The sequence below is a fragment of the Spermophilus citellus genome (genome assembly GCF_964194105.1).
Source record: "Spermophilus citellus genome assembly, chromosome: 15".
Taxonomy (NCBI): Eukaryota; Metazoa; Chordata; class Mammalia; order Rodentia; family Sciuridae; genus Spermophilus; species Spermophilus citellus.
The window spans coordinates 67,662,329-67,689,826 of NC_138195.1; the positions used below are offsets into that span (position 1 = coordinate 67,662,329).

The following is a 27,498-nucleotide window of genomic DNA, read 5'->3' on the forward strand; positions in this document are numbered from 1 at the left end:
AGGGTTGCTCTTGCTGAGGCTGGCTTTGAACTCGAGATTCTCCTGTCTCAGCCTCCCGAGCCACCAGGATTATAGGTGTGCACCACTGTGCCTGGCTTGGAAAAGGTTTTCCAAGAGGAGTCTTGGTCAGGTGAAGTGGAGGGGAAAGAACCTTCCAGGCAGAGATAAGAAAGAATGGTGTATGCAGGGAAAGCCCAGGCAGTTGGTTCAAAGCTGCTGGACTATGAATCAGGGTGGCAAGTGTCAAGGGACGGCTCTGCTAAGGGGGTGAAGCTGCTCCCCCTCAGTGTGGGTTACCTATGTCTCTAGCCTGCTCCTTGGGTATGCTTTACCTATCCTGATACTCAAAGTGGTCCTTGGACCACAGCATTGGTGATATGTGTGGGCATGTTAGAAATACAGAATCTCAGCACTTCCCAGGCCTGCTCAATCAGAATTTGCCTTTTAACAAAATCCCACGGGTCCTAGGTGAAACCGAAGTTTGAGATGCACTGCTTCAAAACATGCCTTTTTATTTATTTATTTTTTATACTGGTGATTGAACCCAGGGGCACTTTGCCACTGAGCTACATCTCCAGCACTTTAATTTTTTATCTTGAGGCAAGGTCTTGCTAAGTTGCCAAGGCTGGCCTTGAACGTGGACTCCTCCTGCCTCAGCCTCGTGAGTCACTGGGATTGCAGGAGTATGCCATGGTGTCTGGCTAAAACATGCCTTTTTGATTAAGAAAGAACTTTGAAGGGGTCTCACCCATGGCAGGAGCTTCATGTGTGGGCTGGTTGGATGAAGAGTGGATGCAGGAGGCCAAATGGGAAAGTGTAACTACTCTGAACCATTCCTAACCCCACCAGCTGTTAGCAAGCTCATCAACAAATGGGCAATTAAGCCCAAATGAACTGAAATGCACTTTGGTAGAAATTAGGAGATTTATAAATTTCAGTTATACCTAATTTCTTACTTCAATTTATTGGAGTGATAAAGCAGATAAACATAGATGTGTTATAGTTGTAGAAGATTGCAGAAATTCACATGTGAACTTAACCACAATAATTCCAAGACGGTGGGATGATTCCAAGGGGAAGGAGGGTGTTTCTGGAGAGTTTTCTGTGCTTTAGCTTATATCAGAACCACTTGGGGGCTTGTTATAACACATGCCGGGCTTGATCACTACAGGTTCTGATTAAGAGGTCTGGAGTAGACCCTGAGAATGTGCATATCTAACAAGTTCCCAGGTGAAGTGGATGCTGCTGGTCTAGAAACCCCATGTGGAGAACCACTGGTCTGGGGCCATCAGTCTGGGTCCAGCCTCTACCCACTAACTGGCTCCACTTCCCTGGGCACATCCCTCCCCATCTGCAGGTTGCATCTCTGCACATGCTAAATGAGGATCAGATTCCCCCTGCTTCCTGGCAGGGTTGTTGAGAAGATGAAATGAGACAACGTATGTGCAAGGTCTTTGAAAAGATAAAAATGCTATATAAACATGAGGCATAATCATTATCGACCAGGGAACGCTTCTTGTAAGAGATCGGCTTTGAGCACAGTCTGGAAAGGTGGTGAGTGAGGAGGCAGCTGTGGATAAAGGACAGGAGCTCAGGTGCTCCAGGGTTGGGGCAGAGAATGAAGGAGAAGTATGTGGGGAGAGGAAGGGAACAGCATGTGGTGTTTGGTGGCTCTCAACTTTCAGCCTGCATCAGAATCCCCTGCAGGGCTAGAGGAACCCAGGATTGCTGGGCCCATCTGCATTTCTGATTCTGTCCAGTCTGGAAGGTAGAGTCGGGTGGGATCTGAGAATTATCACTTCTAACAACGCTCATGCTATTGGTCTGGGGATGACCACCTGGCCAGGTAGCCACCGAGACCCCTGATAGGGATTGTGGAGCTAAAGGGGGATTATTGGGGTGAATGCTGTAATACCAGCTATGGTTAGAGATGTGTGTCTAATCACTTCACCCAGAGACAGGGTAGCCGAGGGTATAAAGGTTGTCTGTGGCATTCTGGGGCAGGCAGGGCTCAATTCCTGGCTTTGCCTGCCACTTTCCATGGGACCAATGTCAAGCTGCTGCACTGCTCGAAGCCTTAGTTTCTGTATGTGTGCAATGGTATACAGACAGCCTCTACATCATAGGCTTCCTATAAGGACTCCTGCCCCGAGGGCTGTCAATCACTCAGCACAGGGCGGGGCAAGCTGTTAGTCTAGTCCAATAAGCATGAGCTGCTCTTATCGTGGTCCCCATACTCCTGTTTTCCTCCACCACACCCCATTCCTCTCTCTCAGCTTCCACACTGGCCTTGGCCTCTCCCCACTCCTCCCTCATAGTTTTCAGGCCCCAGGATGGCCAGGGTGGTGACTGGAGTCCAGAAGCACCTCCTCCCCAGTGCCTACTGCCTGCAGGGCTCTCTGGCTTGGGAGGCTGGCGGCTAGGACTGAGAGCGGGCACCTTCTGCGGTGCCAGGGTTTTTTTTTTTTTCCATTTCGCATGGAGCCTTTGTCCTGTGGTTAATTGTGTGGGTGTGCAGATGACCTTGTTAGGACAAAGAGTGCATCTCCGATTAACCTTCACGCCCCTCCCTCCAGTTCTCAGAGAAGTTTCTCGCTTTAGCTAGAGCGGGAAGCCTTTGTCCTGACCCAGGCAGACAGGAAGCCAGGAGGAGCGGGGCAGGAGGCCCCAGCTGTGGCCAGGCCTGGCACCCCTTTACCCTTCCCATTCTCTGGGGCTGTTCACAGAGTCGCCTTGCCGTCCCCTCCCACCAGGCAGGAGTCCAGGTGGCACGGATTCAGGTCAGGGCTAAATGCAGCTTCACAGCCCATCTTGGCTTCTCCTCCCAGCACCAGCTTGTTAAGAAATAAATATTTATACCTGGCACCTGCCTTCTCCCAAGGCCTGGAGGCCCCTGCTGTGAAGATTCACACTGAATCCCCAATCCCCTTGGTGCCATCTCCATCCAAAATGAGCCCAGCCCCTCGGCCCTGCCCTAGAACGGGGGCCAGAGAGGCTCCTGTGGAAACAGGGCAGCAGCTGGGACCCTATTCAGTGGTGGCTGTTTATAAAGCCAAGGAGGTGGGTGGCAGGGGAGCAGGTGACAGGAGGGATAAATCACCTCCACAGCAAGCCTCCAGCTCTGGCTAGGTCTGCAGACGGCTGCAGCTGCTCCTGCCCTCCCAGCTCCGCCAGAGTTCTCCATGCGTTTTAGGGAAGGGGGCACTAGCAGGGCAGAGGGTGCTGATGGAGCTATTGATTAGCTCAAGTGCCTGCACATTCTGGCAGCCCCGTAGCTGCCTGCCTCTGAGCCCCTCTGTGGTGCCTTCATTAGTTCCATACATGTTTCCAGGGGGCCAGGGCTCAAGGCCCGGCACACGGGAGGCACTTGCACATATTGGCCGAATGAATCAAAGGATGAACGAGCACGAGGGTTAGAGCTGGAAGATTTTTGCTTCATGTCCTAGCAGTGCCACTAATGTCTTTTGAGTCCCCAGGTTAAGTCACTGCTGCAAGTTGGGCCTCAAGAGTCTAATGGACACAACGATGACACACCTAGCTGCTTCCACACAGGTGGCTGGAAGGGCTCCATGGGAGAAAGGATGAGAAAGGTACGTCAGGACTCACCCTGCAAGTCTCGGCTGTGAGTACTTAGTACCTGCCTCGTGTAAGACCCTGTGGGGGCTACCCGGGCGGTGCAGCCTGGGCAAGGCAGCTCTGTCACCATTCTGTCAGAGGACATCTACCCAGTGGCTCCTCTCCTGGCTGTCACATCATTGTGTGCTTCTGCTTCTTCCCAAGCCCCCATGTGCCCCTGCACTCACCTTCCGGTCCACACAGGCCACAGAGCGTCCGGCAAACAGGCTGGCCACACCCCGGGCCACATTGACCTCGTCACTCAGGATGTCTTCCCACCGGTTATTACGGAACTTGAACAGTTTGTCTGTGTATGTGGCCACCCCTGGAGAGAGGAGGAAGGGAGGATCAGATTGGATGGACCAGGGTACAGATTCTGGCCTCTGGGTGTTCTCCTGGGACCTGCCACAAGGTGGCTGGGACCATGGTGGTCCTTAGTGGCATGCAGACCTCAAGTAGCTAAGACTGTGCTATTTGAGGTGCTTAGGTGTTTTCATTAGGTTGGCCCGGGAAGAGGTAGTGGGCTTAAGCTGAGGGACACAGGACAACGTTTATGAACTTGGGGTTTAGAGCAAATGAGAGTGAGGCGCAATCTCATTTCTGCCTCGGTTCTACTTCTAGGTTCCAGATTTTTGGTTAAGTTGCTTGGGACCAGTTTTTGTTTGTAAATGAGGACGACAATAATAACTATAGTCAAGTTTACTGCAAGGAATAAATGAGATGCTGCACATGAAAGGTTTGGCACGGTGCCCTCCAAAATGGTAGCCGCTATTAGATAGAAATGATTTCCCCATTTTATAGATGAGCTACTCTCCGAAGTCCTATAGAGACTCGAGCTGCACACTGCAGGGGTTTGGTGAGAGTCAGTGACTTTGTGAGTGTGAATGAGTGCTCAGGGTCCGAGTGTGCAAGTGTGTGTAAGAGAACAAGTGAGTGGCAGGAAAGAATGGGTGTGCAAACGTGTGCATGTGTGGGTGTGGGAAAGTGAGGGACGGAGTGTGAGTGTGGCATTGAGGAGAGAGAAGCGGATCCCAGTCCCTCGAGTGGCTCAGCCCAGGGATGACAAAGGACCTCTAGGTTGCAGTTTTCTTATCTGTGGAAGAGAAAGGCAGTGGTAACCCCATTCCAGTTTACTGAGAGGGTCTGAAGGGTGTTGTTTGGGGCTTCCTGAGCCCAGGGGCTGCTCAGACCTGGAGCGTCGTGGGTGGGATCTGGAACTGGCCTCAGGGATGCTGGCTGGGCACTGAGGAGCTGGCCCCTGGAACAGGGCCACCTCGTCCCTGCCTGCCTGGAGGGGCAGCTGAGCCCTGGTCCACAGAGGAGGGAAGGCCTCCCCATGGGGAGCAAGCGGGGTCTGCAGTGTGATTGTAGGGGAGGTTTCTGGGGATCCACAGGGGCGGGTCGGCCCAGCGCTGTGGCCGGGGAGGGAGGCCGGCAGGGAAACTGAAACACTAGTGAGTTCCTCATCCTCTGGCCCTGGTTTCCTCATCTGAGAATTGTGATAAGAGCTGTGCCTCATGCACACTGTCGCTGTGGGCGTCACAAGAGAAAACACACACGAAGCCCTGGCCACAGGTCCTGTAGGCAGGGCAGTGGCAGCTTGACACCACCGCAGGCCCAGGGCCCCTCACAGAAACCCCTGGGGCCGAAATGTGTCTAGAAATTTAGATTTTTATCTCAGACAGGTAACGCGGTGCGCAGACCATGGGTTATATAACACCCCAGCAGGGACTGGGGGTGGCACCCCATAATTAAACACATTAATATTTCTGCAGTGAAACATGAATATTCACATTAAGTGGGATAAATAAAGCTTATAAATAGTTCACATCGGCTTGGGCTATGTTTTGCTATCTACATTGAGTTTCCCACAAACTTAATAACAGCGCTTGAGGCTTTCGGAGTGTTCTGGACTTCAGGATGGTGGAAAAGGGGCTTGGACCTGGGCTGCTGTCATCCAAGCTGTTCTGAAAGCAGTGGTAAGCTTGTCCTCACTTCCAGATGCCTGGGAGCCTCTGAGGATGGCCCTTGTAGGTTTTTGGGTCTCCAGCCTTCACCAACAGCAAGCAACGCTTGTCCGTCTCTGTCAAACCAGGGACCCCCTCAGCTAGCTTGATCCCTTCCTGAAGTGCCTTGGTTACTCTCCACCAAAGCTTGGGCCAAGAAGCAGCTGCTGGCAACTGGAGCTGGCAGAGCTTGGATGGGCACCTCTGGATTCAGTGTGAGAAATTTCTGAAGCCATTAAGCTTCTGCCTTAGCTAGACAAGAAGAAAAAATAGGCCTGGGTGTGTGGGGGGGTACTCTGTTCCCCTCTGTCTGGCTCATCATCTCTAGTTCCCAAAGTGTACTTTGTGGAACCCTGGTCCATGCCAGCTGCTTGGAGAAAGGATTCCATGTTCATTTGAGTTTGGAAAAGACTACACACTTGCCAAACTCCTAAATATTTTCAACAGACGTCCATCTACTAAAACTTTGAAAAATCCTGCAATAAATCACCCTCTTAATTTTATTGAGTCTTGTCTTTTCCACACATATTGGCCATGGAAACCCTTTGGAAGCCCACCTATATAGTGCCCCACAGAATCAGCACCGATCTTAGTATGTTGCTGTCCTAGGATGCTGAGCAGGCTCTGGGCTTTATTGGCCAGAGGAATTTGGGGTGCCATGTGCTCTTAGCGTCTCTCCCTTGCCAGCCTCCTGGCTCTGAGCTCACCAGGGACGCCCAGAAGAATAAACTAATTAAGGTAAAATGTGCAACAGCGATGCAGAGTCTTGTAGATCATAAATGGGAACGGCAAAATCAATGGCAGCCCTTCTGCAGGCAGAGGCCCGGAGGCCTGGGCGACAGGAGGGATGGGAGCCTGTGATTTAGGAAGAGCAAACGCGCTGGCAGCTGCAACCTGGGTAATTAGGTGTGTCAGGAAGACAGATCAACAGCGAGCTGTGCGGGTCGATGGCACAGGCAATAAACACCCAGCACTAGCCCCTGGCCCGTGTCAGCGTGTACGCCCACCTCCTGGCTCCTTGTAGTGGTGGTACTCTGCCCTGGGGCTCCTCACCAAGGCAGGGACAAGCTGCTCGGGGAGTGGAGAGGCTGTTAGGAACAGCAGAGGGGGACTCTCTTGGATCCCTGGGAGAGACAGGAGGGTATTCAGGGGCAGGGTGGGCTTTCTGGATAGCCCACAGGCCCCAGGAGAGGCAAGTCTTGGAATTCCCATTCCACGCTTTGACATTCAAGGAGCTTGGAAGGTCTGAGTCCAGGAGCACTTCCAGTTGCTGACAGGTGACCAGGGTGGGAAGGCCCAGTGGGTGGGGCTCAGGTTCTCACCATGCACTGCCAGGTGCTGTGTGAGGCCGCAGGGAGGGACTGTGTCTGTCCCTGACCCAGGGTACTTAGTCTGTTGGACACAGAGGGTGGGCAGAGGAAATGCCATGGGTCAGTGGTAAAGCTGATACTAGTTAACACTTTCTATGTGCGGGCACATCACACAGAGTCACTCACTCACCCCGTGAGGTAGGTACTGTTTTCATGCCCACTGTACAGACAAAGTATCTGAGACACAAGAGAAGGCAACTTGCCTAATATCCCACAGAGACCAGCAGGGCAGGACTGCATGATATACCTGGAACATGCCAAGAAATCAGGATGGACGAGGTCCCTGTAACCAGGGAGGGCTTTCTGAGGGAGGAGGCAGCCAAACTGACTTGGAGGGTCATACTCCTGGGTGTGTGGCACTTGGTATGATCAGGCTCTGCACAAGGCACTTTCCTTTTTCACAATCCTCATCTCATCCAAACCCTCTAATCCCGTTTTACAGATGGAGAAATTGAGGGTTCGAGAGGTTAAGTCCATTGCCCAGGGTCCCAGAGCTGGCGAGCGGTGGAGACAGAGTCGAAGCCAGATCTCTCTGGGTGCAGAGCCAATGCTGAGCACCATGCTCACAGCTTCAGCCAGGCAGGGTGGCAAGAGACAGGCATGGGGGGATCCTGGGTTTGCCCAGAGAAGAGGGTGTGTGCAGCGGGAGGAGGAGAAACATGCAGGGCAGGGGGACCCAGTAATTCCTTGGCTGAGGACAAAGGGGCAAGGTGGCTTCTGGTCTGGGGTGTCATGGGGAGACAGCGTTTGCAGAAAGATTAAACTGGCGGTGGAGGAGGGTTGGATGGGCTGGCCTGGGAGAAAAGGTAGGGGTGGCCACTGGGGTAGGCGCTCCAGCCTGATTCGTGGGGCAGCCCTGGGAGTGGGGAGGAAGCTCTGGGTACAGGAGGCCACGGCAGAAAGGGCAGGGGCTGGCCAGGTATGACCCTGGGGCATCCACGGTGGGGATCCCAGCAGGGATGCCGGGCCAGCTGAGGCCTGTGGGGGTGGGTGGGAGGGGCTTGGCTTCAGACAGTTGGCATTTGAGGTGGTCACAGGTAGCCAATAAGGCACATGCAAGAGGTCACTGGGCTTGAGGGACGAAGCTTGCAGAGCAGCGAGGCTGGAGTGGGAAGAGGAGAGGACCAGGCCGGGCACTGGGCCCTCGTGGTAGCCTCATTTGGGGCACAGGCAGGAGGGGCAGAGAAGGAGGAGTTGTCCCACGCATCAAAATGGGGAAGGAGCTTCCTGAGGAAGACCAGAGCGTCCAGGACAGTGCTGTCCATCAGGCAGATGGCCCTCCATTCACTGCCCCTTCACCCCTGCACACCAGCCTTGCCCCCAGAGGGCAGCCTGGAGCCTCTGGCAGTGGGAGTCAGGGCCATCAGGGCTCTTCCTAAGGGTCACTGGCGTTATGCCCCCTCAGGGCCGTGAGGGAGGTGACTTGACTGTGACTTGAAACTGGGGGCAAAGAAGAGTGAGAAGGCGTGTGTGGCAGGGCAGAGGTCTCAGCCTCCAACCTCACTCCATGGCATGGACCACTCCCACCGAGACTCAAGGGGCAAGTCTGCACTGTCTTTTTCGTGTCTGTCAAATGGGATAATGAGAATGGCCACCAGGTTGTGATGAGCATTAAATTAGATAATGCACGTAAAGTGCTTAGAGCAATGCTCGTGATAAGGTCAGTAAATAATAACGTCCATCATCTCCTCCTCCTCCTCCTCCTCCTCCTCCTCCTCCTCCTAAAAGGGATAGCAGGGCTGGACCAGGCAGGTCCTCGTGAGCCACACCTCAGGAGGCAAATGTGGCATCAAGTTTAAAATGCTTTACAAAGACTCACTCCAAGGAAAGCCAGCCCAGCGGTGACAGTCCCAGTGGGACAAAGAACTAGTTCAGGCAAAGGACATTTTTTAAAAGAATAAACTCAGGTGTCCCTGGTCCCATTTATAATTCCTGAGCCCACCTTCCTTCCTCTGCCCCTGGGTGAAGAGGCAATCGGTCAGCCCCCCCCCCCCCCCCGCCATCAGCCCCTCTAGGGCCCTCTGCAGTCTGCCAGGAAGGCTGGCCTTCATGTCACATGAAGTGGGCTCAGGGCCAACTCACTTGCCCTGAGGTTGCTCAGCTTCCTGTAAGTAGCCACGCTGAACTTGGAACCCTGGTCCAGTGCTGCAAAGCCCCCTGCCCCAGTGTTACAGAGCAGGGCAGCTTATCAGGGTGGGGGCAGTCCCCAGCCCCCAGAAGGAATCTCATTCTTTGTAGGGCCAAGGCCCTGGTCTCTGGGGCCCCTGCTCTTCACTGTGTGCTTCCGCAGGGTGTGAGGAGGCACGATGAGAGGGAAGGGGAAGGAGCCTGAGCCGACCCTGAGCTCATCTCCCCAAATGGGGCCCTGCTGGGACAGCTGAAAACCAGGACTTTGCATCCAAGTGAAACCTGGTGGGGAGATCAGGAGAATCATCCTAGGGCCTAGAGAATCCTAGGAAAAGAGGGTGGAGACTTGGACTCTCAGGGTGGGGCCCTAGAGCCTGCACTTCTAAGAGTTTCCAGCTGACTCCAGAGCCACTGGCCCAAGCTTCACACTGAATAGAGAGGCGCAGAGCTTTCGGGTACAGTTGGAACCGGGCCTGGCTGAAGGGGCTGCTGGACAGGGATGCTTCTCTCAAGAGCAGACCGCTCATCTGTTGTGTAGGCAGAAGAGGCCAGAAGTGCGGCCCATCTGAATCCCCTTTCCTCTCTGTAGGGCGGAGACTAACACCTCCTTCTCCTCTCCTCTCCTCCCCTCTCCCCTCTTCCCCTCCCCTCTCCCCTCTTCCCTCTTCCCCTCTCCTCTCCAAGAGGCTACGAAAGCCCTTGCAGAAGCCTCTCTGGGTATGACACACAGCCCAGCAACCATAAAAGAAAAGAGTCATAAATTCAGATCCATAAAAATGAAAGTTTTCTACATTACAAAACCCACCCATGAGCAAAGACAAAAGAAAAATGACAAACAGGGAGAATTATCTGCAACTTATATTCCAGACGAAGGGCTAATTTCCCTAATTTATAAAGAGGTGTTCCAAATCAATAATAAAAAGCCAATAATCAATAGAAAAAAAAATGGGCAGAGGCTATGAGCAGACAGGAGTTTCAAATATATACAAATATTCTCAGCCTCACTCATTTAAGAAAAATGAAAATTAAAACTACACTTGGAAATCAATTTTTTCCTATCAGATTGGCAAATCAAAAAAAATTGATAAAACATTTGTGTTAGTGAGTGTTGGAAAGTGCTCGCTCAGGGACATGGCTGATGGGAGTGTAATGAGTACTGTCTCTAGGGAGAACAATTTGCCACATTTATCAAAACTACATGTGTGTATTCCTTTGACACAGCCACTGTTTCTGTGAATTTATTTTACAAATAAACCTGCAAATGTGGGAAATGGCATATTGTGCAGGCTTATTCATTTGGTGGCATTCTTTGTAAGGACAAAGTGACTGCAAGCAATCTAAATGCTCACCCATAGAAAACCAATTAAATTAATGGCAAATCTATACAATGGAGTACTATACAGCCATAAAAAGAATGAGAGAGCCTTCTGTATATTGATTGCCATGCAATAAAACCCAAAATATATTGAAAATGCAAAGAGCTGGAGTGTGAGCAGGGCCTGCTACTGTTTGTAGAGAGAGGAGGGAGGCAGCATATGAATTATTTTTTAACACTACCTTTTCTAATGCCCATTTTGTTGAGTTGAATAAGTAAAAATAAACTGAGTGGTGGGCTTCACACTGAGTTACTACTACCCGAACTCCTGCTACCCCAGGCTAGTCACATGTGCAGGATTCTCAGGGCCACGGAGCAAGGTGGCTGGGGTGGGCCAGAGCAGGACCTTCAGGGGGATGGCTCTGTCCAGGAGCTGTGGGATGCCTGGGTTCCTGGAGGTGGAGAGAGGTGCTGGCATCTGCCTCTGGTCACCCGTTGCCCTGCTTACCCTCCCACTTGGGTGGCACTGCCTGAAAGCTCTGGCTTATATTTTTCTAAGCCAATTAAGAGATAAGAGTGTTTCCTCCGTGGGGCTGAGGTCCTTCCTCCCCTCCCCCTTCCCTACCTACTTTCTAACTCTTAGCCCGTGACCCGAACCCACGTGGCACCCACCTGGGTGGTGCCTTCTTCACACCAGGGCCCTCCCCCTTTCTGTTCCTAGGCTCTTTCCCATGGGCCAGGAGGAAGGCCTGTGTTCTCCAAGGACACTCTTAGAGGCTCTGTCTTTCCCATAGCCACAGAATTGTAACAGCTACTGTTAGTGCTCATGAAGTCCTAGGTGTCACACGAAGCCACTTCCATTCATTATCCCAGCTGTCCATTCAAAAATACATATTTAATGTTTACTAAGTGACAGGCACTTCTTTGGGTCCTGAAGGACAACAGTGAACAAGACAAAGTTTCTGCCGGCTCCCGCCCCCGGGAGTGAATACGAGTAGGAGAGATGGACCCCAAACAAGAATAGAGCACCTTCGGTCAGGGGTCAAAGCCGAGACCGAAATCTAAGCCACTGGAGGGCGCGGGGAGTGACCAGGAGTGATTTTAGATAAAGTGTTCAGGGAGGTTTATTTGAGGATTGAACCTTGAGGAAATCAGCAGGAAAAGCATTTCGGGCAGGGGGAACAGCAAGTGTTCCTGCTTCAGGAGGAAACGTAGTGAGGAAGAGAAGATTGGAGCCAGGATCCGAAAGGCAATCCCAGGTGCCACCAGGAGGGGTGCTGGAGGGGATGCTATGACCTTGAATACAGTCTACGGAGCCCTTGGAGGGAGCTGAGTTTATGAAGTTGCTATGATTTTTTTCTTTCCTACGCATGAAGAGTTGAGGCTGAGAGAGGTCACACATCTCACCCAAGGCCACCCAGTAAAGAAGGTGGTGCGAGGTTGGATGAACAGATTCCCACAGGACGCTGCAGGGTCTCAGCCTCTTGCAGGGACTCCAGCCCAGACATCCCCAAAGGCCAGTTGAGGGAAGGGAGAGGGACTCTTTCTGTAGGTTCCTCTAACATCCTGAAGGCCATGATGGGATTGGGCTGGCTGGGGTCCCGGAGTGGCTTTCGGGATCCCCCACAGTGGGCCAGGTGGCCATGGCTGGTTGCTGTGCCAGCTGGACCCAAGAAGTGCTGACCGGGCACAAACGCCCCGGCTCCACCCCACACCCCGTCAATGAATCAATGGAATCGCTCAACTGAAAAATTAACTCAAGCCCACGGGCCTCCCTCAAACCCACAGAAGGTCACCAGGAGATGTGTGCCTGGGGCTGAGGCTGCTGGGCACTGTCACCCTTGCCCCAGGCCTGGGGGCCAGCGCCAGCCTCTGAAGGCTTATGCCACCCTCCCAGGAAGCCCGCCTTCCGGGCCCCCACCTGGCCTGCCTACCCTTGCTGTCCCTCTACCCGCAAACCTCCTCTTAGGCCAACGACTCGGCCCCGCCTGCTCTTGCTGGGACTTATTTATCCAATTTTAATTGAGAATTCAGGAGGGTCAAGGTCTGGCTCTGGCCACCAGGGATCACAAGATGACCAATACAGGAACTTCCTCCTCAAGGAGCTTAGAGTCCCAGGGGCTGGGAGAGGGGGAGTCGGATACTTAGAGAAAGAGGCTGGGTTGGGGGAGGTCATGAACTTCAGGACGGGATTTTTGTGGTTCATGCACTGACGTGTCCTAGAACAGTGCCTGGCACACACAGTAGGTGCTCAATGAAGTGAAGACGTTCATGGGTGGATGCGGCCCTTGCTGGGCTGAGCATGAAAATGACAGAGTCTGAGGCAGTGGCCCTCGTCTTAGGCCACAAGCGGGAACTGGCTGGGAACACTACAACCTGATAACTGGGTCCATCTCCAGCCTTGGGGGTGGGATGCCTGGGGTGCAGCTCAGCAGGGTTCATCGAAAGCTCCCAGGAGATGCTAACTGGCAGCCGGGCTGGGAAACCCTGCTCTGGAATTCGCAGTGGAGACCTCTAAGAGTGGGAGGTGTCGCTGCTACAGAGACTCCCTAGTCTCTGTGTTGGCTGAGTAGGGGTGAGTCTGTCCCTTTCTCTGTCATCCTGCCTGCCGAGGCCACCTAGGACAGCCTTCCACGGTGGTCCCTGTTCCTCCTTCCAGGCCTTCCAGAACCTTCCTGGGGACTTGCCCCTTCCATAGATGCCTCTTGGTGCTGCTCCCTTCCTGACCTTGCCCCACATTAAAGACTTGATCAGCCCATCAATTAATTGTGTCCTAATCCAATCTTGGCTTGGTTGGAGAGAGGGCAGTAAATCCAGCTGGGTAATCATGCCCTGATATTTGTGTAGGGATAATTACCGTCTCTCAGGCATCACTTGGTGGCAATATGAGATGAAAACCCATAAAACACCACTCGGGGCTGTGGCTCATTGTTTCTTGGCTGCACAAGTCTGGCTGCCCGCCAGCCAGCTCCGCCCACCCTGCCCCTGGCACGGGCCCCAACCTCTTCCCCTCCCATTCATGCAACCCGGAGCTCCACATCGGCCGACCAGGGGCTGGATCCTGGCTTGGGCTTGGCAGTCAGCAGGGGCAGCATTGTGGCTCAGGGGAAGAACAGGAGTGGGGGACACGAAGGGGGGGCCCACCGCCAGGCAGTGAGAGCCTCCAGAAGGTTGTGGGGGACCTGGGACGGTGCTTGCACAGATCTGAACCATAAGGTCCCAAGCAGAGCCAACCCAAGTGCTTGCTGCCATCTGGAGGAGCCCAGAGCACATCCAATCTGCCTCTCCCAGGGGGACGCCATGGCCAGGGCTTCCCCACAGATGGTATGGCCCCACAGGAGTGGACTGTATTCTAGTGGGACAGGGGTGGACCTGAGAAAATGCTAGAGTTGGGGACGGGATCTACCTCAATCCTCAGTCCCCAAAACACAGCCCCCAATCTGAGAAGCATGAAACGCCCACTACAGGTCAGGCTTGCTCCTGGCCCTAGAGGACAGAGGATTGAGGGGAGCCATAGTCTTGCCTGAAGGTGAGAATCTGGAGTCAGACCCTGGTTTGAATCCTAGGACTTGCAGGCTATAAAGCTGTGGGCAAGGTGGGTCACCCCTTTCCTCAACTCTCCAGTAGGACGACTGGTGCGTTCCTGGCTGAGCTGTTGTGGGGCTCACATAAGAGCAGTCAAGTGTGCAGATGGGGGCCTGGCACCCAGTAGGTGCTCCTTAAGCACCAGCTTTCATTGGCCTGTTGTTCAGCCTCCTGGGCATTGACTTCCCTCCTGCGTTCCTCAGTGTAGATCCTCGCTACTTGGAGTGTGGTCCCTGGACCAGCAGCACCGTTAAGGCCCGGGAGCGTCAGCCACGCAGGCTCTAGGTGCCCCCGGCCTGCAGAGCCAGAGCCCACCAGACCTCGGGTGACTCCAACACACACTGCAGTTTGAGAAGCTTTGGCAAAAGATCCATGGACTCACGGTCTGCCTTCCTCAGAGTTGTATCCCCAGCACCCCGTCACCCAGCACCTCTGTCTGGCACCCAGGGGGTGAGGGGCAAGGATCTCTGGAAGATGCATGAGCTAAAAGCTGGGGGGGGCCCTGGGGGGACTTAAAAGCAGCAGAGAAAGGCCCCAGAAGAGGCATAAAGGGCGACTCCAGGGACCATTTTCTGGCTGCAGAAGCCACCCATGGGAGTCGCCATGGGAACAGTGGGAGGAGTAGAGGTGGACGGGGGCTGCTCAGATGGGGAGGTGACGAGGACACACAGCCCGTTCACACCACTCCACCTCAGTCCAGGGTCCAGGAGACAATGATCCAAACTTCATTAGAGAGAAGACGAGGTCAACTGGGGGTCTCTGCTGGACGCAGGAGGTCCCAGAGGCAGTGGGCACTGTGCCTAGAGCCAGTGACGGTCGCCTGAGAGTGGGCCAGGGTCCCCGGGCCCCCCCTGCCATCAGTGTTGGGAGGAGAGGCCGGAGGCCACGCTCACCTGAGAAGGCATTATTGGTGTTGAGGAAGTAGATCTCCTCGCGGCCATCCCCGTCGATGTCGCAGGCTGTGACCCCAATGGCGTTCCCCTGGCGGTCCCGCAGCGCATAGTAGGGTGAGCTGCGCTCATCTACCGCGATGTTCACCAGCCTCTTCTGGGCCCGGTCATACTTCAGAACCAGGTTGGGGCCATTGTACCTGGAGGAGGGTGGGAGGGGACATTGGGAAAGAGCTGCTGGGTGGCCTGGGAAGCAATTCAGCCCCAGGGGATTCCCAGGGAGCCCGGCCTTGAGGGTCGAGTGTCCTAGGATCAGCTAGGACCCAGTCAAGATGAGAGTCAACTAGAACCAGGTAGGTCACAATATGAGGAGTGGGGTGAAGGAGGGGAGTGGGCAGTGACAGCCCTGTTACCAGAAGTTCGACTGAAGAAAACAAAAATTCCCTTGCATTTACCTAGACCATTTCAATGGAAAAGGCACTGTTCACATTAATGACCCCATTAGTTTAAATCTAACAACAGTCAAAAGAGAGTGGCCGTGGGGTGGGGGTTGTATTATTAACCCAGGCAACTGATGAGGTTCATCAGGGAAACTGAAGCTCAGAGGTTGAGTGCCTTTCCCAAGGTAACACAGAGTGTCAGGTGCTGAAACTTGAGCCCAGGCCCTTTCTGCTCTTCCAAGAGACCTGGCATGAATGAGCTCTGGAGGAACAGAAGGCTGTGACTCTGAGGATGGAATAACTCTCTCCTGACGAAAGTCCCACCATTTAAATAGTCATGTGAACTTAACATCTCCCATGGGAGAACACGAGCACCTCTCTGGTTACCAGGCAGACCTGTCCCATCTCTTTTCCTAAGGGACTCAAGACAAAGGATGAAGCTGGCCTGTCTTGCCTCAGGGGCTTTGTAGTGCTGTTCCCTCTGTCTGGGATGCTGTTCCTCCAGATATCCACTCAGCTGGCTCCCTCCATCACCACCTCCGGGTCCTTGCTCAACTGCTCCTTCTCAGTGAGGTCTTCCCTGACCACAGTCTCAAAGTGCACAACCACCACTGCCCTGGGCTCTTTTTCCCTTGCCCTGATCACTTCCCCTCAGTTGCTGCCACCTCCTCTCCTCTGCTTGCTCATCTCTTCCTTCTCTGGCTCTTTGCTGGAACATCAGTTCAGTGAGGACAGAACTCTGTTCCTTTTGTTCTCAAATACCGGGCACACAATAGGTGCTCAATAAATATTTGTGGGGTGAATGAGTGGAGCCTCAGAGCCTGTGTCTGGGGTCTAGGGTGGACATGTCCATGGTGGATTTCTCCCCCTGGCCTTGACATTGGAGATGGTGAAGGCCCAGCAGGAGAACTCCCTCCCACCTCCTGGAAGACCAGCCCCTCCTGAGATAGGTCCAGCTGCTGGCTGAGAACCCTGGGGAGGGCAGACAGCGTCCCCCAGATCTTTGGGGGAAGTCGCTTCTCTCTTCCTGAAACAGATCCAGACTGGCCCTCTCTCTTGTCACCATGATGCAGAAGCCTGCAGAGTTTGGGGGTACTGAGAGGCTGGCTGGGCGCCTTCTGGCACCCACAATGTGTGAAGGGAGAGACGGGGCTCCTGGGGGGCTGAGTCAGCGCCTGGTGATGGAAGGTCGCGCCTTAGGTACCTTGACAAAGTGCGTCTGAGGGCTGCACGTCAAGGGCGCACGCCGCCTTTGGACTCTGTCGAGGCAGGGAGACAGATGCTTGGGTTCCAGCACGGTCAGCAGCTGGCTCCAGCCCCCGGGGACAGGAAGTGCCTTCGGAGTGCTAAACACTGGCCCTGCAGGCCTCTGCTCCTCCATGGCTACTGCACCAGGAAGGTGCCTGCACTCAAGAGCATTTGGGCCTTCCTCAAAGCTTATATGCTTGTCCTGCTTGAGCCCCACACAACCCCAGAGAGAAAGAAAGACAGGCAGAAGGCCGTCCCAGGGCGTACAGACTCCAAGTGGCAGCACCGGGCCTCCCAGGACGTCTCCAAATCCCATGTTCTCCCCCCTGAGGTCCGTGATGCCAACCAACATCCCTAATCCTAGGCCTGCTCTTTCCCGGCAGCTTCCCCCAAAGAAGCCACTCTGAGAAATGACCTGAGGACTTCGTGCAAATGGCGGAGGTGATGATAATCCCACATTTTGACAGTACTTTACAGTTTACAAAGCACTTTCTCATCTTTGATCTCCTTTGCTTCTTAAGGATCCTGGCTCTCTGCCGGAGGTGAGGCTGCAGACTTTGGGCTGGTCAGTTCCCCTCTCTAAGAGCTGGGTTCCTCCTCTGTGAAATGAGAGAGTTGGGCTCTCATTTCACAAAGTGGATGGGCATGTGCAGCGGTGGGGGTGTGCCTCTGGGCCTTCTATTCTGTTTCGGCCACAGCGTTTCTACGTTGATGCATTTTATTATTCTGTGATCTACATTGGGCCTGCACAATGAGGTGTCTCCAGGCCTCCATAGTGACCTGGGCAGTCTGGTGCTCTTGTCCTCTTTCCCCCACCTGTACCCCCAGGTACTCCCAGACATGGAGCCCACCCAACGGCTCCTGAGTGGGGTCCTTAACAAGCACTATGTACATCCAGGGGGCAGTGCCTGGGGTTGCCAGACCTTCCCTCCACCCAGCTGCTCTTGGCTGGCCGGCTGGCCTGCTGCCCAGAGCCTCTCACGATCCTCTCCCAGGGAAACCAGCCCGTTCCCTTCCTCTTTCTCCAGGGAGCTGACACTTGGTCTGCTTCCTCGCCCTGCCCTGCAGACGCTCTGCCCTTTCCAGCAGCGCCTGTGTCTTTGCTCAGCTGAAGCTGCCCCCTCCCCCCTGTGGGGAATCCTCCCACCCTCCTGGCCCCCCACCATGCCTGTCCCGACTGCCCTGGCTGGCTGTGACCTCTCCGCTGAAGAGCCACAGGATTCTGCACCTTGCTTTTCCCTGTGAGGGCAGAGGTGTTTGTATTCGGTGTCCTTCCCTCATTAAACACATGCTTCTTGAGGTGGGCAGCGGGCGGGGTGACTGTGCCCTACCTGTGCTGAACCTGGCGCCACGTGCTGCGGGAGAAGGTGCTCCACAAACACTGGATGTGAGCATGAGCAGGGAGGGAGTGAGTGGATCAGCGTCATTCTGGGGACCTTAGCACAGAGGTCCCCACGTGCCCAGCTCCATGCTCAGCACTTCAGAATCACACTCTCGCTTCATCCTGGTGGCGATCCCAGGACGTGGGGACTGAGGCACAGAGGTGAGGTGACTTGCCCACAGTCACTCTGTGGCACCAGTCTCCACCCTGAGGAGCTGGATGTGAGCTACCTGGGGTCACACGTGTCCTCTCTCTGTTACCTGCCGGAGATTGTTGGGCACTGGAGAAATCCAGGGGGCTTTGAAGCACAGTTAAATGGGCCAGGAAGTGGGACAAGGTCCCATGCTCTTGATAAGCAGCTACGGCCTCTAATAGCCAAGGACGAGCCAGCTGGGGTCAGGCCAACAGCAGTCCGGGAAGGGCCCTGCCCCTGCCAGCTCCTAGCTCTGACCTTGAGCTTGTCACTCAATCCTGAGCTTCCGCGCATCTGTATCTCCAGGCTGCTGCTTACCTCACAGGATGGCTGTGAGGATTAAGCTCGAGCTGTGTGTGACAACACTTGGTAAACTGTGAAGAGTTACACAACTATACCTGCTCATCATCATTAAAAAAAAAAGAAAAGCCACAACAGACCCGAGGCACCTCCTCTGCTCTCCAGAGATTGTTTCTCGAGTTTTCAAACACTTGTGCTTCTGTCCTGCCCCTGGGGTTCAGCCTCCACGGGAGACTCCTTTACTCCCCTTTACAACCAAACTTCCCCAAAGAATTATCTTCACTGCTCTCTCCACCTTCACCTGCCACTGCCCACCCCCGTCCACCTTCCACCCTCAACTTCTGCTCCTGCTCCTGTCGTGGCCGGCTCTCATGGGGCCACGGCTAGGGAGGCCCCTTGGGTCCTCTTGCCTTTGGTCTCTCAGCAGTGCCTGGGACCGTGGCTGCTCCCTCTGCCCGGGTCCCACCTCCCCCTTGCAACGCCTCTCCTCTCTGGGATTCAGGTGCCACCTCTTCTGGTTTTCACCTCCTCTGGCGTCCTCTCCTTTCCTCCATTGCAGGTTCCTCATCTCCCTACCCTCTTTTTTTTTTTTTTTTATTGTTGGTTGTTCAAAACATTACATAGTTCTTGACATATCATATTTCAACAGACACTAGTATCCCCACCCTCTTAACGTTGGGATCCCCAGACCTGGTCCTGGGCCTCCTCCTCTTCTCTCTCTCCCCTCTCACTAGCTGATAATATCCCTTCCCATGACTGACAACCCCTAAATTTATATCTCCAGCCCAGATGTCCAGCCCAAGCTCAGACTCATATATCCACCTGTCCACCTGACATCTCCCCTTGCATGTCCCACGGCCGTCTCTGATGGAACATGTCCAAAATGGAACTATTGATTGCTCCATCTCTCCTTCCCCTAATGGGGCACCCAGGTGCTAAAGCCAGACGTCTAAAGCCAGGTATCCCCCATGCCTCCTCCACAGCTTCACATTATCAGCTCATCTTGTTGTTTCTAAATCCCCCAAGAACTCAAATTCATTCTCTTCTTTCCTCCCCTACTCCCTGGGGAGCCCCTTCCCCCTGTTTCTAGTTTCCCCTCACACTGTAGCCAGAGCCATCTTTTAAACACATAAGTCACATCATGCCGTCTTCCTGCCTGGAACCATCTGGTGGGTTCCATTGTGTTGGTGTGAAACCTTGCCCGGCTCCTGGGAGCCTGGCCCTGCCTGCTGCCCATTGGCGGCCTCCCCAAGCCCCAGGGCCTCCTTTCAGCCTTGACGTTCCAGCAGGATGGCTCTCTATGCCTACCTAGCTCGTTCCCGCGCTGGCTCCCTCTCATCTCCTAGGTCTCATCTTAAAAGGCAACTCCTCAGAGAGATCTTGCCCTTCTCTGGTATTCCAGTCCCTGCATCCAGTTTCCTATAATTATTTGTTCACTTATTTATTGCCTGTTTTTCCCAGTAAACCATAGGCTTCAAGAGGGAAGGAGCCTGGGGAAGGTACGAGAGGGTCTCTGGGTGGCTGAACAAAAGGGGCACTATGACACTGGTCTCCTGTTTTGGGTCCTTAACCCTTTGATTTTGCTAATTCCCAAAACATATGTACAAACAGGGCAATACAAAGAGTATGTGCAGAGCTGGTTCTGGGTAAGGGTGAGACAGGAGAGCCACGCGCTGTAGACAGATGCAGAGGGTCAGTGTTTATTCTGCTGAGAATCATTGACCCGTGTGAAAAAAGTCACTTAGGCAGTCACATGGGGGGAAGTCAGATAGAAGGACGCAATCACCGAGTACCTAGGATCTACCATTTATTAAGCTAAACAATTTACTATGATGTCTCATTTTACATAAATGGAAAACTTTTTTTAAAAAAAGGTTTGAAGATATATGATATGATATTGATTGTGAAAATTATGAACACATAATCTTTTTCATTAAAAAAGGAAAATAATGAAAACATATATATCTGTCAGGGGAGAGAGGCAGGGCAGAGAGAAGAGACGGATGTGTGTAGACCCAGAGAATGCAAGACACAGACACACAGCATACAGAAGTTGGAAATGAGGGGCAGTGAGCTTATAAACACATACACAGAGAAAGAAACGGACCCACAGAGAGACAGACCTGCATGGGGAAGGGCTCTGTAGACCCCCAGAGACAGATGGGCAGACCCTGAAAGACCCAAAGTTATGGCGTATCACAGGACCCAGGTGTTATCACAGAGAAACAATCTCATCTGGTTTACTTTGGGTATTTCCTCTAAAGATTTTAAAAGACATGTTGAATTTTCACATCTAGGGGATATTTGATTTGTGCTCACTTCAATACCCTCATTTTATAGATGAAAAAGTCAGTTTCAAAGAAAAGTAACTTTCTGAAAGTCAAACATCTAGTGATTAGATAAACTAAATGGAAAGGCAAACTTACCCCTTGGTCAAAACCAGGGATCAGAGAACTATGGCCTGTTGCCTGTTTTTGTGAATAAAGTTTTATTGGAACATGGACATGCTCACTGACGAATCATCTGTAGCTGCTTTTGCTAAATAACAGAGTTGAACAGGGACTGTCGGGCCTAACAGCTGAAAACATTTACCATCCGGCTCTGTATGACAAAGATTGCCAACCCTGGCCGAAAGGATTGTCAGCCTTATAAGTTTTAAATGGTCCAACCAAAAAAATTAGAATATGGTTAGTAAAAATTAACTTGGGGTCAGTACTCGAAAATGATCTGTTTCCTAAAACAAGTGTTTCAGGAAGAGTGAAGGCTGACTGCAAGGGAGAGGTTGGGCTTGGGATGGAGAGCATGGGGCAAGAGACAACGTTTGGGGAAAAAGAGGTGAAGAAGAGCTGCTCAAGATGAACATGGAGTTCTGTAGATGGCCTCTTTGAGGACCAGATGGCCATTTCTCAGGCCAAGAAATAAGCAGGAGCAGGACCCTTCAACTGAGTTAAGTAAGTGGTAAAAGGCATGTGGCAGGTGGTCTCTAAAAGTGGCCATCCTCATTTCCTTTCTTCCCTGTGTGCACGTTGCTCCCCCCATGGAGAGGTGGAGCCTATTTCTCTTCCTTTGGCATCTGCTGGCTTTGTGGCTTGCCTTGATTGGCAGAACATGGAGGAAGTGATGTTGGGCCAGTTCTGGGGTTATCAGTCACCATGTGGGGAATCTGACTACCTTGAGTCCACTATGCACTGAGGAAGGCCAGGCTAAACCCATGGAAAAGCACCAAAGCACCAGATTTATGAGCAAAGACCTCTTGGATCTTTCAGCCCCACCCAGCCCATCTGACACCAGAAGGCCTCAGAGTGAGTGACACCGGCTTATGTCATGAACTACTTTGGGTCCTGACCAAATTCCCCATCCACAGCATTGTGAGGAATAATGAATCATTTTTTAAGCCACTAAGTTTTTGGAAAAGAAGGCAGATAATGATAACCTATCATCTTAGACCTGAAGAGAAGAATTTATCCCTGGAAAGTAGGAAAAAGGATTATTCACAAATCAGCGAAATTCTCCAGGACGGCCATCTGAATTCACAGTATGCATGTCTGTCCAACAGAGGCCCAGATCCAGTTGGCGTGGAAGTTGGATCCCAGAATATCTGAGTGTCTGGGCAGATATTCTACCTGAGGTGGGAGGGTAATAAGAAACCCAGGGATGCCAGATCTCCCTGCCTTTCTACTTCCCTTTCTCTTTTCTTTTTTTATTTTCCTTTCTAGCCATATCTAAATGTTTCCCATTTTGAATGCACACCTTTCAGCACTGCTTATTTCTTTGGAAATGTGTATAATGTTCTTTTTTCCTTTTTTTTTTTACATATTTAATTCTTCAAAAGCCACAGAAATTCAATAGGACCAGAAAACATATGGAAAGGTATTCATTCAGGAGTTTCCCAGATTGTATCCTAGAGTAAGATCTATCCAGAAGCCAGGTATCCACTTCAGAGGACAGGGGGCTCTGGTAAAGGGGGCTGCTGAGTGGAATGAGAACCGCGGGGAGACCCCACAGGGGAAGAAGTTGGATAAAGTTAAAATGGCATCTCAAAAGCACACAACAGCCAGATTTAATCTCCATTTAGGAGGTGGTCAGGGCGGAGAAGACCCCACAGAGTGCTCTGTTGAAGAAAGGAACTTTAAAATGATAGAGAAAAAAACCCTTTTGTCCTGAGGGGCGAATGGTTTTTCAAGAAAGGGATGCTTGGTACCGAAAGGTCAGGATAATCTGTAGTGATGAGTGTCTGCGTTCTGTGAAAACTCCACGCAGACTGATTGATTTATGCCTTGTTCTAAAAAAGCTCTGTGCTCAGCATGTGCTCCGTGCCCTTGGAATTTCTTATATTTTGATGAGCACAGAAGCACCCAGAAGGCAGAGACCATCGGAGGCAGCACACAGAAGCACCCAGAAGGCAGAGACCATCGGAGGCAGCGCTGTCCCCACAGCGGCGGGAGAGCAGGTGCTCGGCGATGCCTGTTGATGTGGATGTTACTGTTGATGATGGCAGCGGTGAAGACACCATCCCTCAAAGCACGTTTCCAGGGAGAGGCAGCCGGGGAAACCAGAGTTCCATCAACTGTCAAAGGAGGGGTTCGGGGAACAGATGGAGGCTGTGTTAATCAGGGTCCTTGGGCTGCCAGTGACACACACACCCTGAACTAGCTGAGGGACTTCCTGGCTGGGATGTCCACACTGCAGGAAGACGAAGGAGGCAGCGAGGCCTCGGGGGTGCCTGGAATGGGGGTTCTCAACCAGGAAGTGGCCAGGACTTCATTTTCCCTCCCTCTTCCTCTCCTGTCTTTTGTCCTCTCACCCCGTCCTTCTTCACGAGGCTTGATAAGTGGCAGCACTTCCAGGCTTGTATGTCAGCGTTAGCTCCCGGCTGGGTGGGAGATGCTTCCTTGCCTCCATTCCAATGTGACAAGCTTCAGGGAAGAGCTCTGATTGGCCCTGTTTGGGTCACATGTCTGTCCCAGAGCCAGGAGCTGGGAGCCTGCGGTTGACAAGTAGGAGTCGAGTATCATAAGGAAAAGAAGTGTCTGGAAGGATGAGGGATGTGTCTCCAGATGACAGTGACTCATCTGGTCTGTCCATTCGGAGACTCGCTTCCCATGGTCTGCTGACGGGAGGCAGCACTTCCCTGGCTCCCCCCCTCAACCCTGTGTCCTTCAGCACATCTCAAGGTCCCTTGACACCCCTCCAGAAGTCCCAGGAAGAGATAAACAATGAACATGGAGCCAACGTCTGACTCACTGGGTTCTGGAAACCCACGGCTGCGCTCCAAGCGGCAGGGCTGGGCTGCAGGCACTGAGTTAGCGGCTGCGAGACCAGCAAACGGAACTACTTGCTGTGGATAAAGACAAATTGCTAACTGCTAGGTTGCAAAACACTACTCTCAAGTTTTCTTTCCCTCATCCTATAAGCTGCCATCTAAAAAGCTGCTGGTCTCCATTTTCCTTTTAGTTGAAGAACTGGACCAATATGGGAGCCAGGATGGTGCAGCAAGTAGCCCATGGATTCACTGAAGAGTGAAAAACCTAAGTCAGCCATTGACTTTGTGTCACCCTGGTGGGATCCTATTTCTAGGCTGGGCACATTGTGAAGTACTGTGACAGATACATGTGCATATGATGTGACTCTCTGCTCAGAGTCTCAGCTTGGTACAGCAAATAAGCAGTGGCCCCAATCCCAAGCGTTCAGAGGAGAGAGAAGTCAATTTTGCTGGGGTAAAGTCTTTATAATGAAGGTGCATTAGACCTAGAACTTGAGAGCTATATAGGATTTTCATAAGAGGCGTATGGGTAGGCATTTACAAAAGACATGGTGTGAGCTAAGAAGCAGATCAGCGAACAAAAAAAGATGTTTAGGGAATGGGGTAGGCTCACTGGACAACACAGAGATGTGTATTAGATAATAGTGGAAAATAATGTAAGGCAAATCAGAAAAGTACATGCAGCTAAGATTGTGGAATTGCGGCACGGAGAGGGAGGCTTTAGATTTTATTGGTTGGAAGTAGGGAGCCATTGGAGGACTCTGACCAGGAGGTATCATTATATCCAAGTACCATCTTGGAGAGGATTAACTGGAGGTTGTCTGTGTGGAGGATTGGCCAAGGGGGAGAACGGAAACATTAGTGGACAATAATGGAAATTTAATTCCACGAGGTTCCCCTCGTCCTTCTGAGCCAATATAAGTAGGTTTCTGTTCTTTGCAAGTAAATGACTTCCAAGAGAGGAGAGCCAAGATGGCGCAGAAGTCAAGAAAGCAAGAGTCAAAATGAGAGGGGTAGCAGCAGTGCTGAACACTTTTGAGGGGTCCAAAAAGCCAAGGATTGGAAAAGCTGATGAATTTGACAATTTGGAAGCCACCGATGACCTTCAGGGAGACTGTTCACGTTGAGAGGGGATTTAGACTGAGGGCACAGGGGAGTGCTTGGAGAGGCTGTGCAGGTGGCCCACTAAGGACAGAAAGGGCTCAGAGACCCAGAACATGGCCAGGGCACAAGGGGCTAAGCGAGGGTGTCACCAAGTTCTGAGATCTATGCCTATGTGGGGGCAAGAGAAAAAGACCTAGGAGGGTCAGTAGACTCCAGGGTACCTGGGGAAGATGAGGAGGAGGTGCAGGGAACAGGGCGTCAGGTACAGCTTATGGGTTAGGTCTGGAAAGGAGGAGAACAACTAGAACAGGATGCCCAGAGGACTTGATCTTCTCATAGGTATATGAAGGGTGAGGTTCTTACCTGAGAGGAAAGTGGGGGAGTAAGGGTTTGGGGGAGAAGTTGGAAGAGCAACCGAATGGCTTAGACATGGCCATATTCCACGGTAATTAGGACGTGCAGATGGGCTGCCTCAGAAGGTGAAGTCGGGACAATGGAGGAGGAATGGTGAGCTACAGAAGGCGGCGGGGTGGGGGACCCAAGTCCCACAGGGAAGACAAACTGCACAGGGAGTGAAGTGGATGGGGGGCACAGGCAGAGGTGGAGTGCAGGCAGGGCTAACTCAGGGAACCAAGCTGGGGAGGGCAGCCCTGCAGATCTGACAGGGTAAAGTTTGCAGAAGCCCCTGCTCTTCAGAGCAATGTGGGTTTCTGAGGGGGCAACACAGAGTGGCAGAGAGAGCCCTGGACTTGGAGTCAGAACATACAGGCTGGGAGGCAGTCCAGCTCACAGTGAGACACTCATGGCAGGAGCGAGATGGCCTGAAGGTGTGTGCTGCTCTACAACTCTTGTAGGTGCTCTTGGAAGCCACCCAACCCATATGAGCCTCAGTTTCCTCACGTGTCAAGTGAGGATGCCAATCTCAGCTCTTGGGTCGTGGATGAAGATCATACCTGTATGACGGTTCATATGGTGGTCAGCACAGAGCAAATGCTCAGTAAACACTATTAGCAAGTCTGTCTTCTCCCTCCCACACTCAGTGTCTGACACATAATGGGAACTCCATAAATATTTTGGAAAGAGTGACTTATTATTATTACCTGGCTAGCCTTGAGCACAGAAGACTGAGCTCCATGAAGTTCTGGGCTATATTTTATCCTTCGAGCCCCGAACACAGTGTTTGATAAAGGGACCTGCTTATCTTCACTAGGATTCAGTTTCCTCATCTATGAAGTGGGGCTAATAATATCTGCTCTACCTCAAGATCAAATGAGATATAACACGTGCAAACCATTGCATAGCTATAGGCTTCACATGCACGGACACACACACACACACACACACACACACACAGTCGCAGTGTACCTGGCTAATGTCTGCAGCAGAGGCAGCTGCCTGGGCCCCCTGGGGAGCCCTAGCTCTTCTACCCTGCTCACAGTTGCTGAATGATAGGCCCACTGAGCTGCAGGAATGCCCTGGTAAAGGAGACAACAGTAATTTGTTGAGGGCCCGGTCAGCAGGCAGCTGTGGTTTTCTCCAGCAGGGAGGAAGTCCGGGACTGGCCAGGGGCTGGAGGTATACAGGAGGCCGCTTTAAGGCAGCCTGGACCTGATGTCTGCATTGGACAAGCAAGGAGACACAGGTTGCTAGAAACAGGCCACAGGCCCTGGTGAGGAGCAAGGAATAGACAGGTCAGGCCCTGGTGAGGAGCAGGACTGTCATGCAAAGATAAGGACCAGGTAGACTTGTGTTGGTCACAGCTTGCTGGGGAGTAAAGATGGCCCTCTTCAGATCAGCAAAGGCCGCCCTCTGGCCCAGGGCTCTGTCCATTCAAGGCCCTGGGCCAGATCCTAACTGAGAGGCTGGCCCCTCTTTATGACCACAAAATTCTCCCTTGATGACTGACTATCTTCTGGGAATTCTAATATAAGCCGCTGTCAGGACACATGGGCCATGTTGCACTGGAACCTGTCTCCCTTTACTCACGGGCATCTGATGCCCATGCTCCGTCCATACCTTGTGCATCCCTATTCTGCTGGCTGGACTCCACTCCCTCTTCTCCTGGCCATCCTCTCCCAACAGGGAAGTCAAGTTCCTTCTAGTGTTCCCTCTCATGCTGCAGCTAATGGGGGTACGCCTGGCTGTGTCTTGAAAAATAATGGTTAGAGGAAGCAGCAAAACCTTCTAGTTTCTATGGAGTGTTAACTGATGAATTCAACTCTTCATTTTTGATTGGAAGGAAATAGTTCTAGAAGAGACTCTTGCTTTAAAAAAATGTAGAGCTGCCAACTACACAAGGCGTTCGTTCATTCAGAGGGGTCTTTGTTGCCAAGCTGTCTTCAATTCCCTTCGCTGTGCATTAACACTAATCAGAATCTGGCTGTTCCGGCAAATGTGCATTAAAGTTTAGGGACAGAAAATGTTGTGGGCTAAGTATTAGTGAAAAAGTACCAAATTGGACCTAGACATTTATTTCTTTAAAGTGCTTGCTGTATAAAAATTGCCTACCTGACTGGCAATTAAGACAAATAGTTAACGTTAATTACAAATGAAAGGATAGAATATAATCTAAGATATTAGGCCAGCAGACATTTTATGGTTTGACTCATCCGCCTACAACAAAGCCCCTGCTAGAGCTGGTCCATCCTAATGGCACAAGGA

At 52.3% G+C, this 27,498-nt stretch overlaps 1 protein-coding gene across 4 annotated transcripts in view; it reads right to left on the reverse strand.

The window, feature by feature from the left end:
* CRTAC1 (cartilage acidic protein 1) overlaps window positions 1-27,498 on the reverse strand; it is a 156,115-nt gene that overhangs the window by 57,184 nt on the left and 71,433 nt on the right. For all 4 annotated transcript variants that reach the window (XM_081268152.1, XM_081268151.1, XM_081268150.1 and 1 more), the window contains exons 3-4: window positions 14,912-15,108; window positions 3,804-3,940 (exon numbers count right to left, since the gene is read on the reverse strand). In XM_081268152.1, coding sequence (XP_081124278.1) covers window positions 3,804-3,940; window positions 14,912-15,108 — 334 coding nt within the window. The remainder of the gene's footprint in view (window positions 1-3,803; window positions 3,941-14,911; window positions 15,109-27,498) is intronic.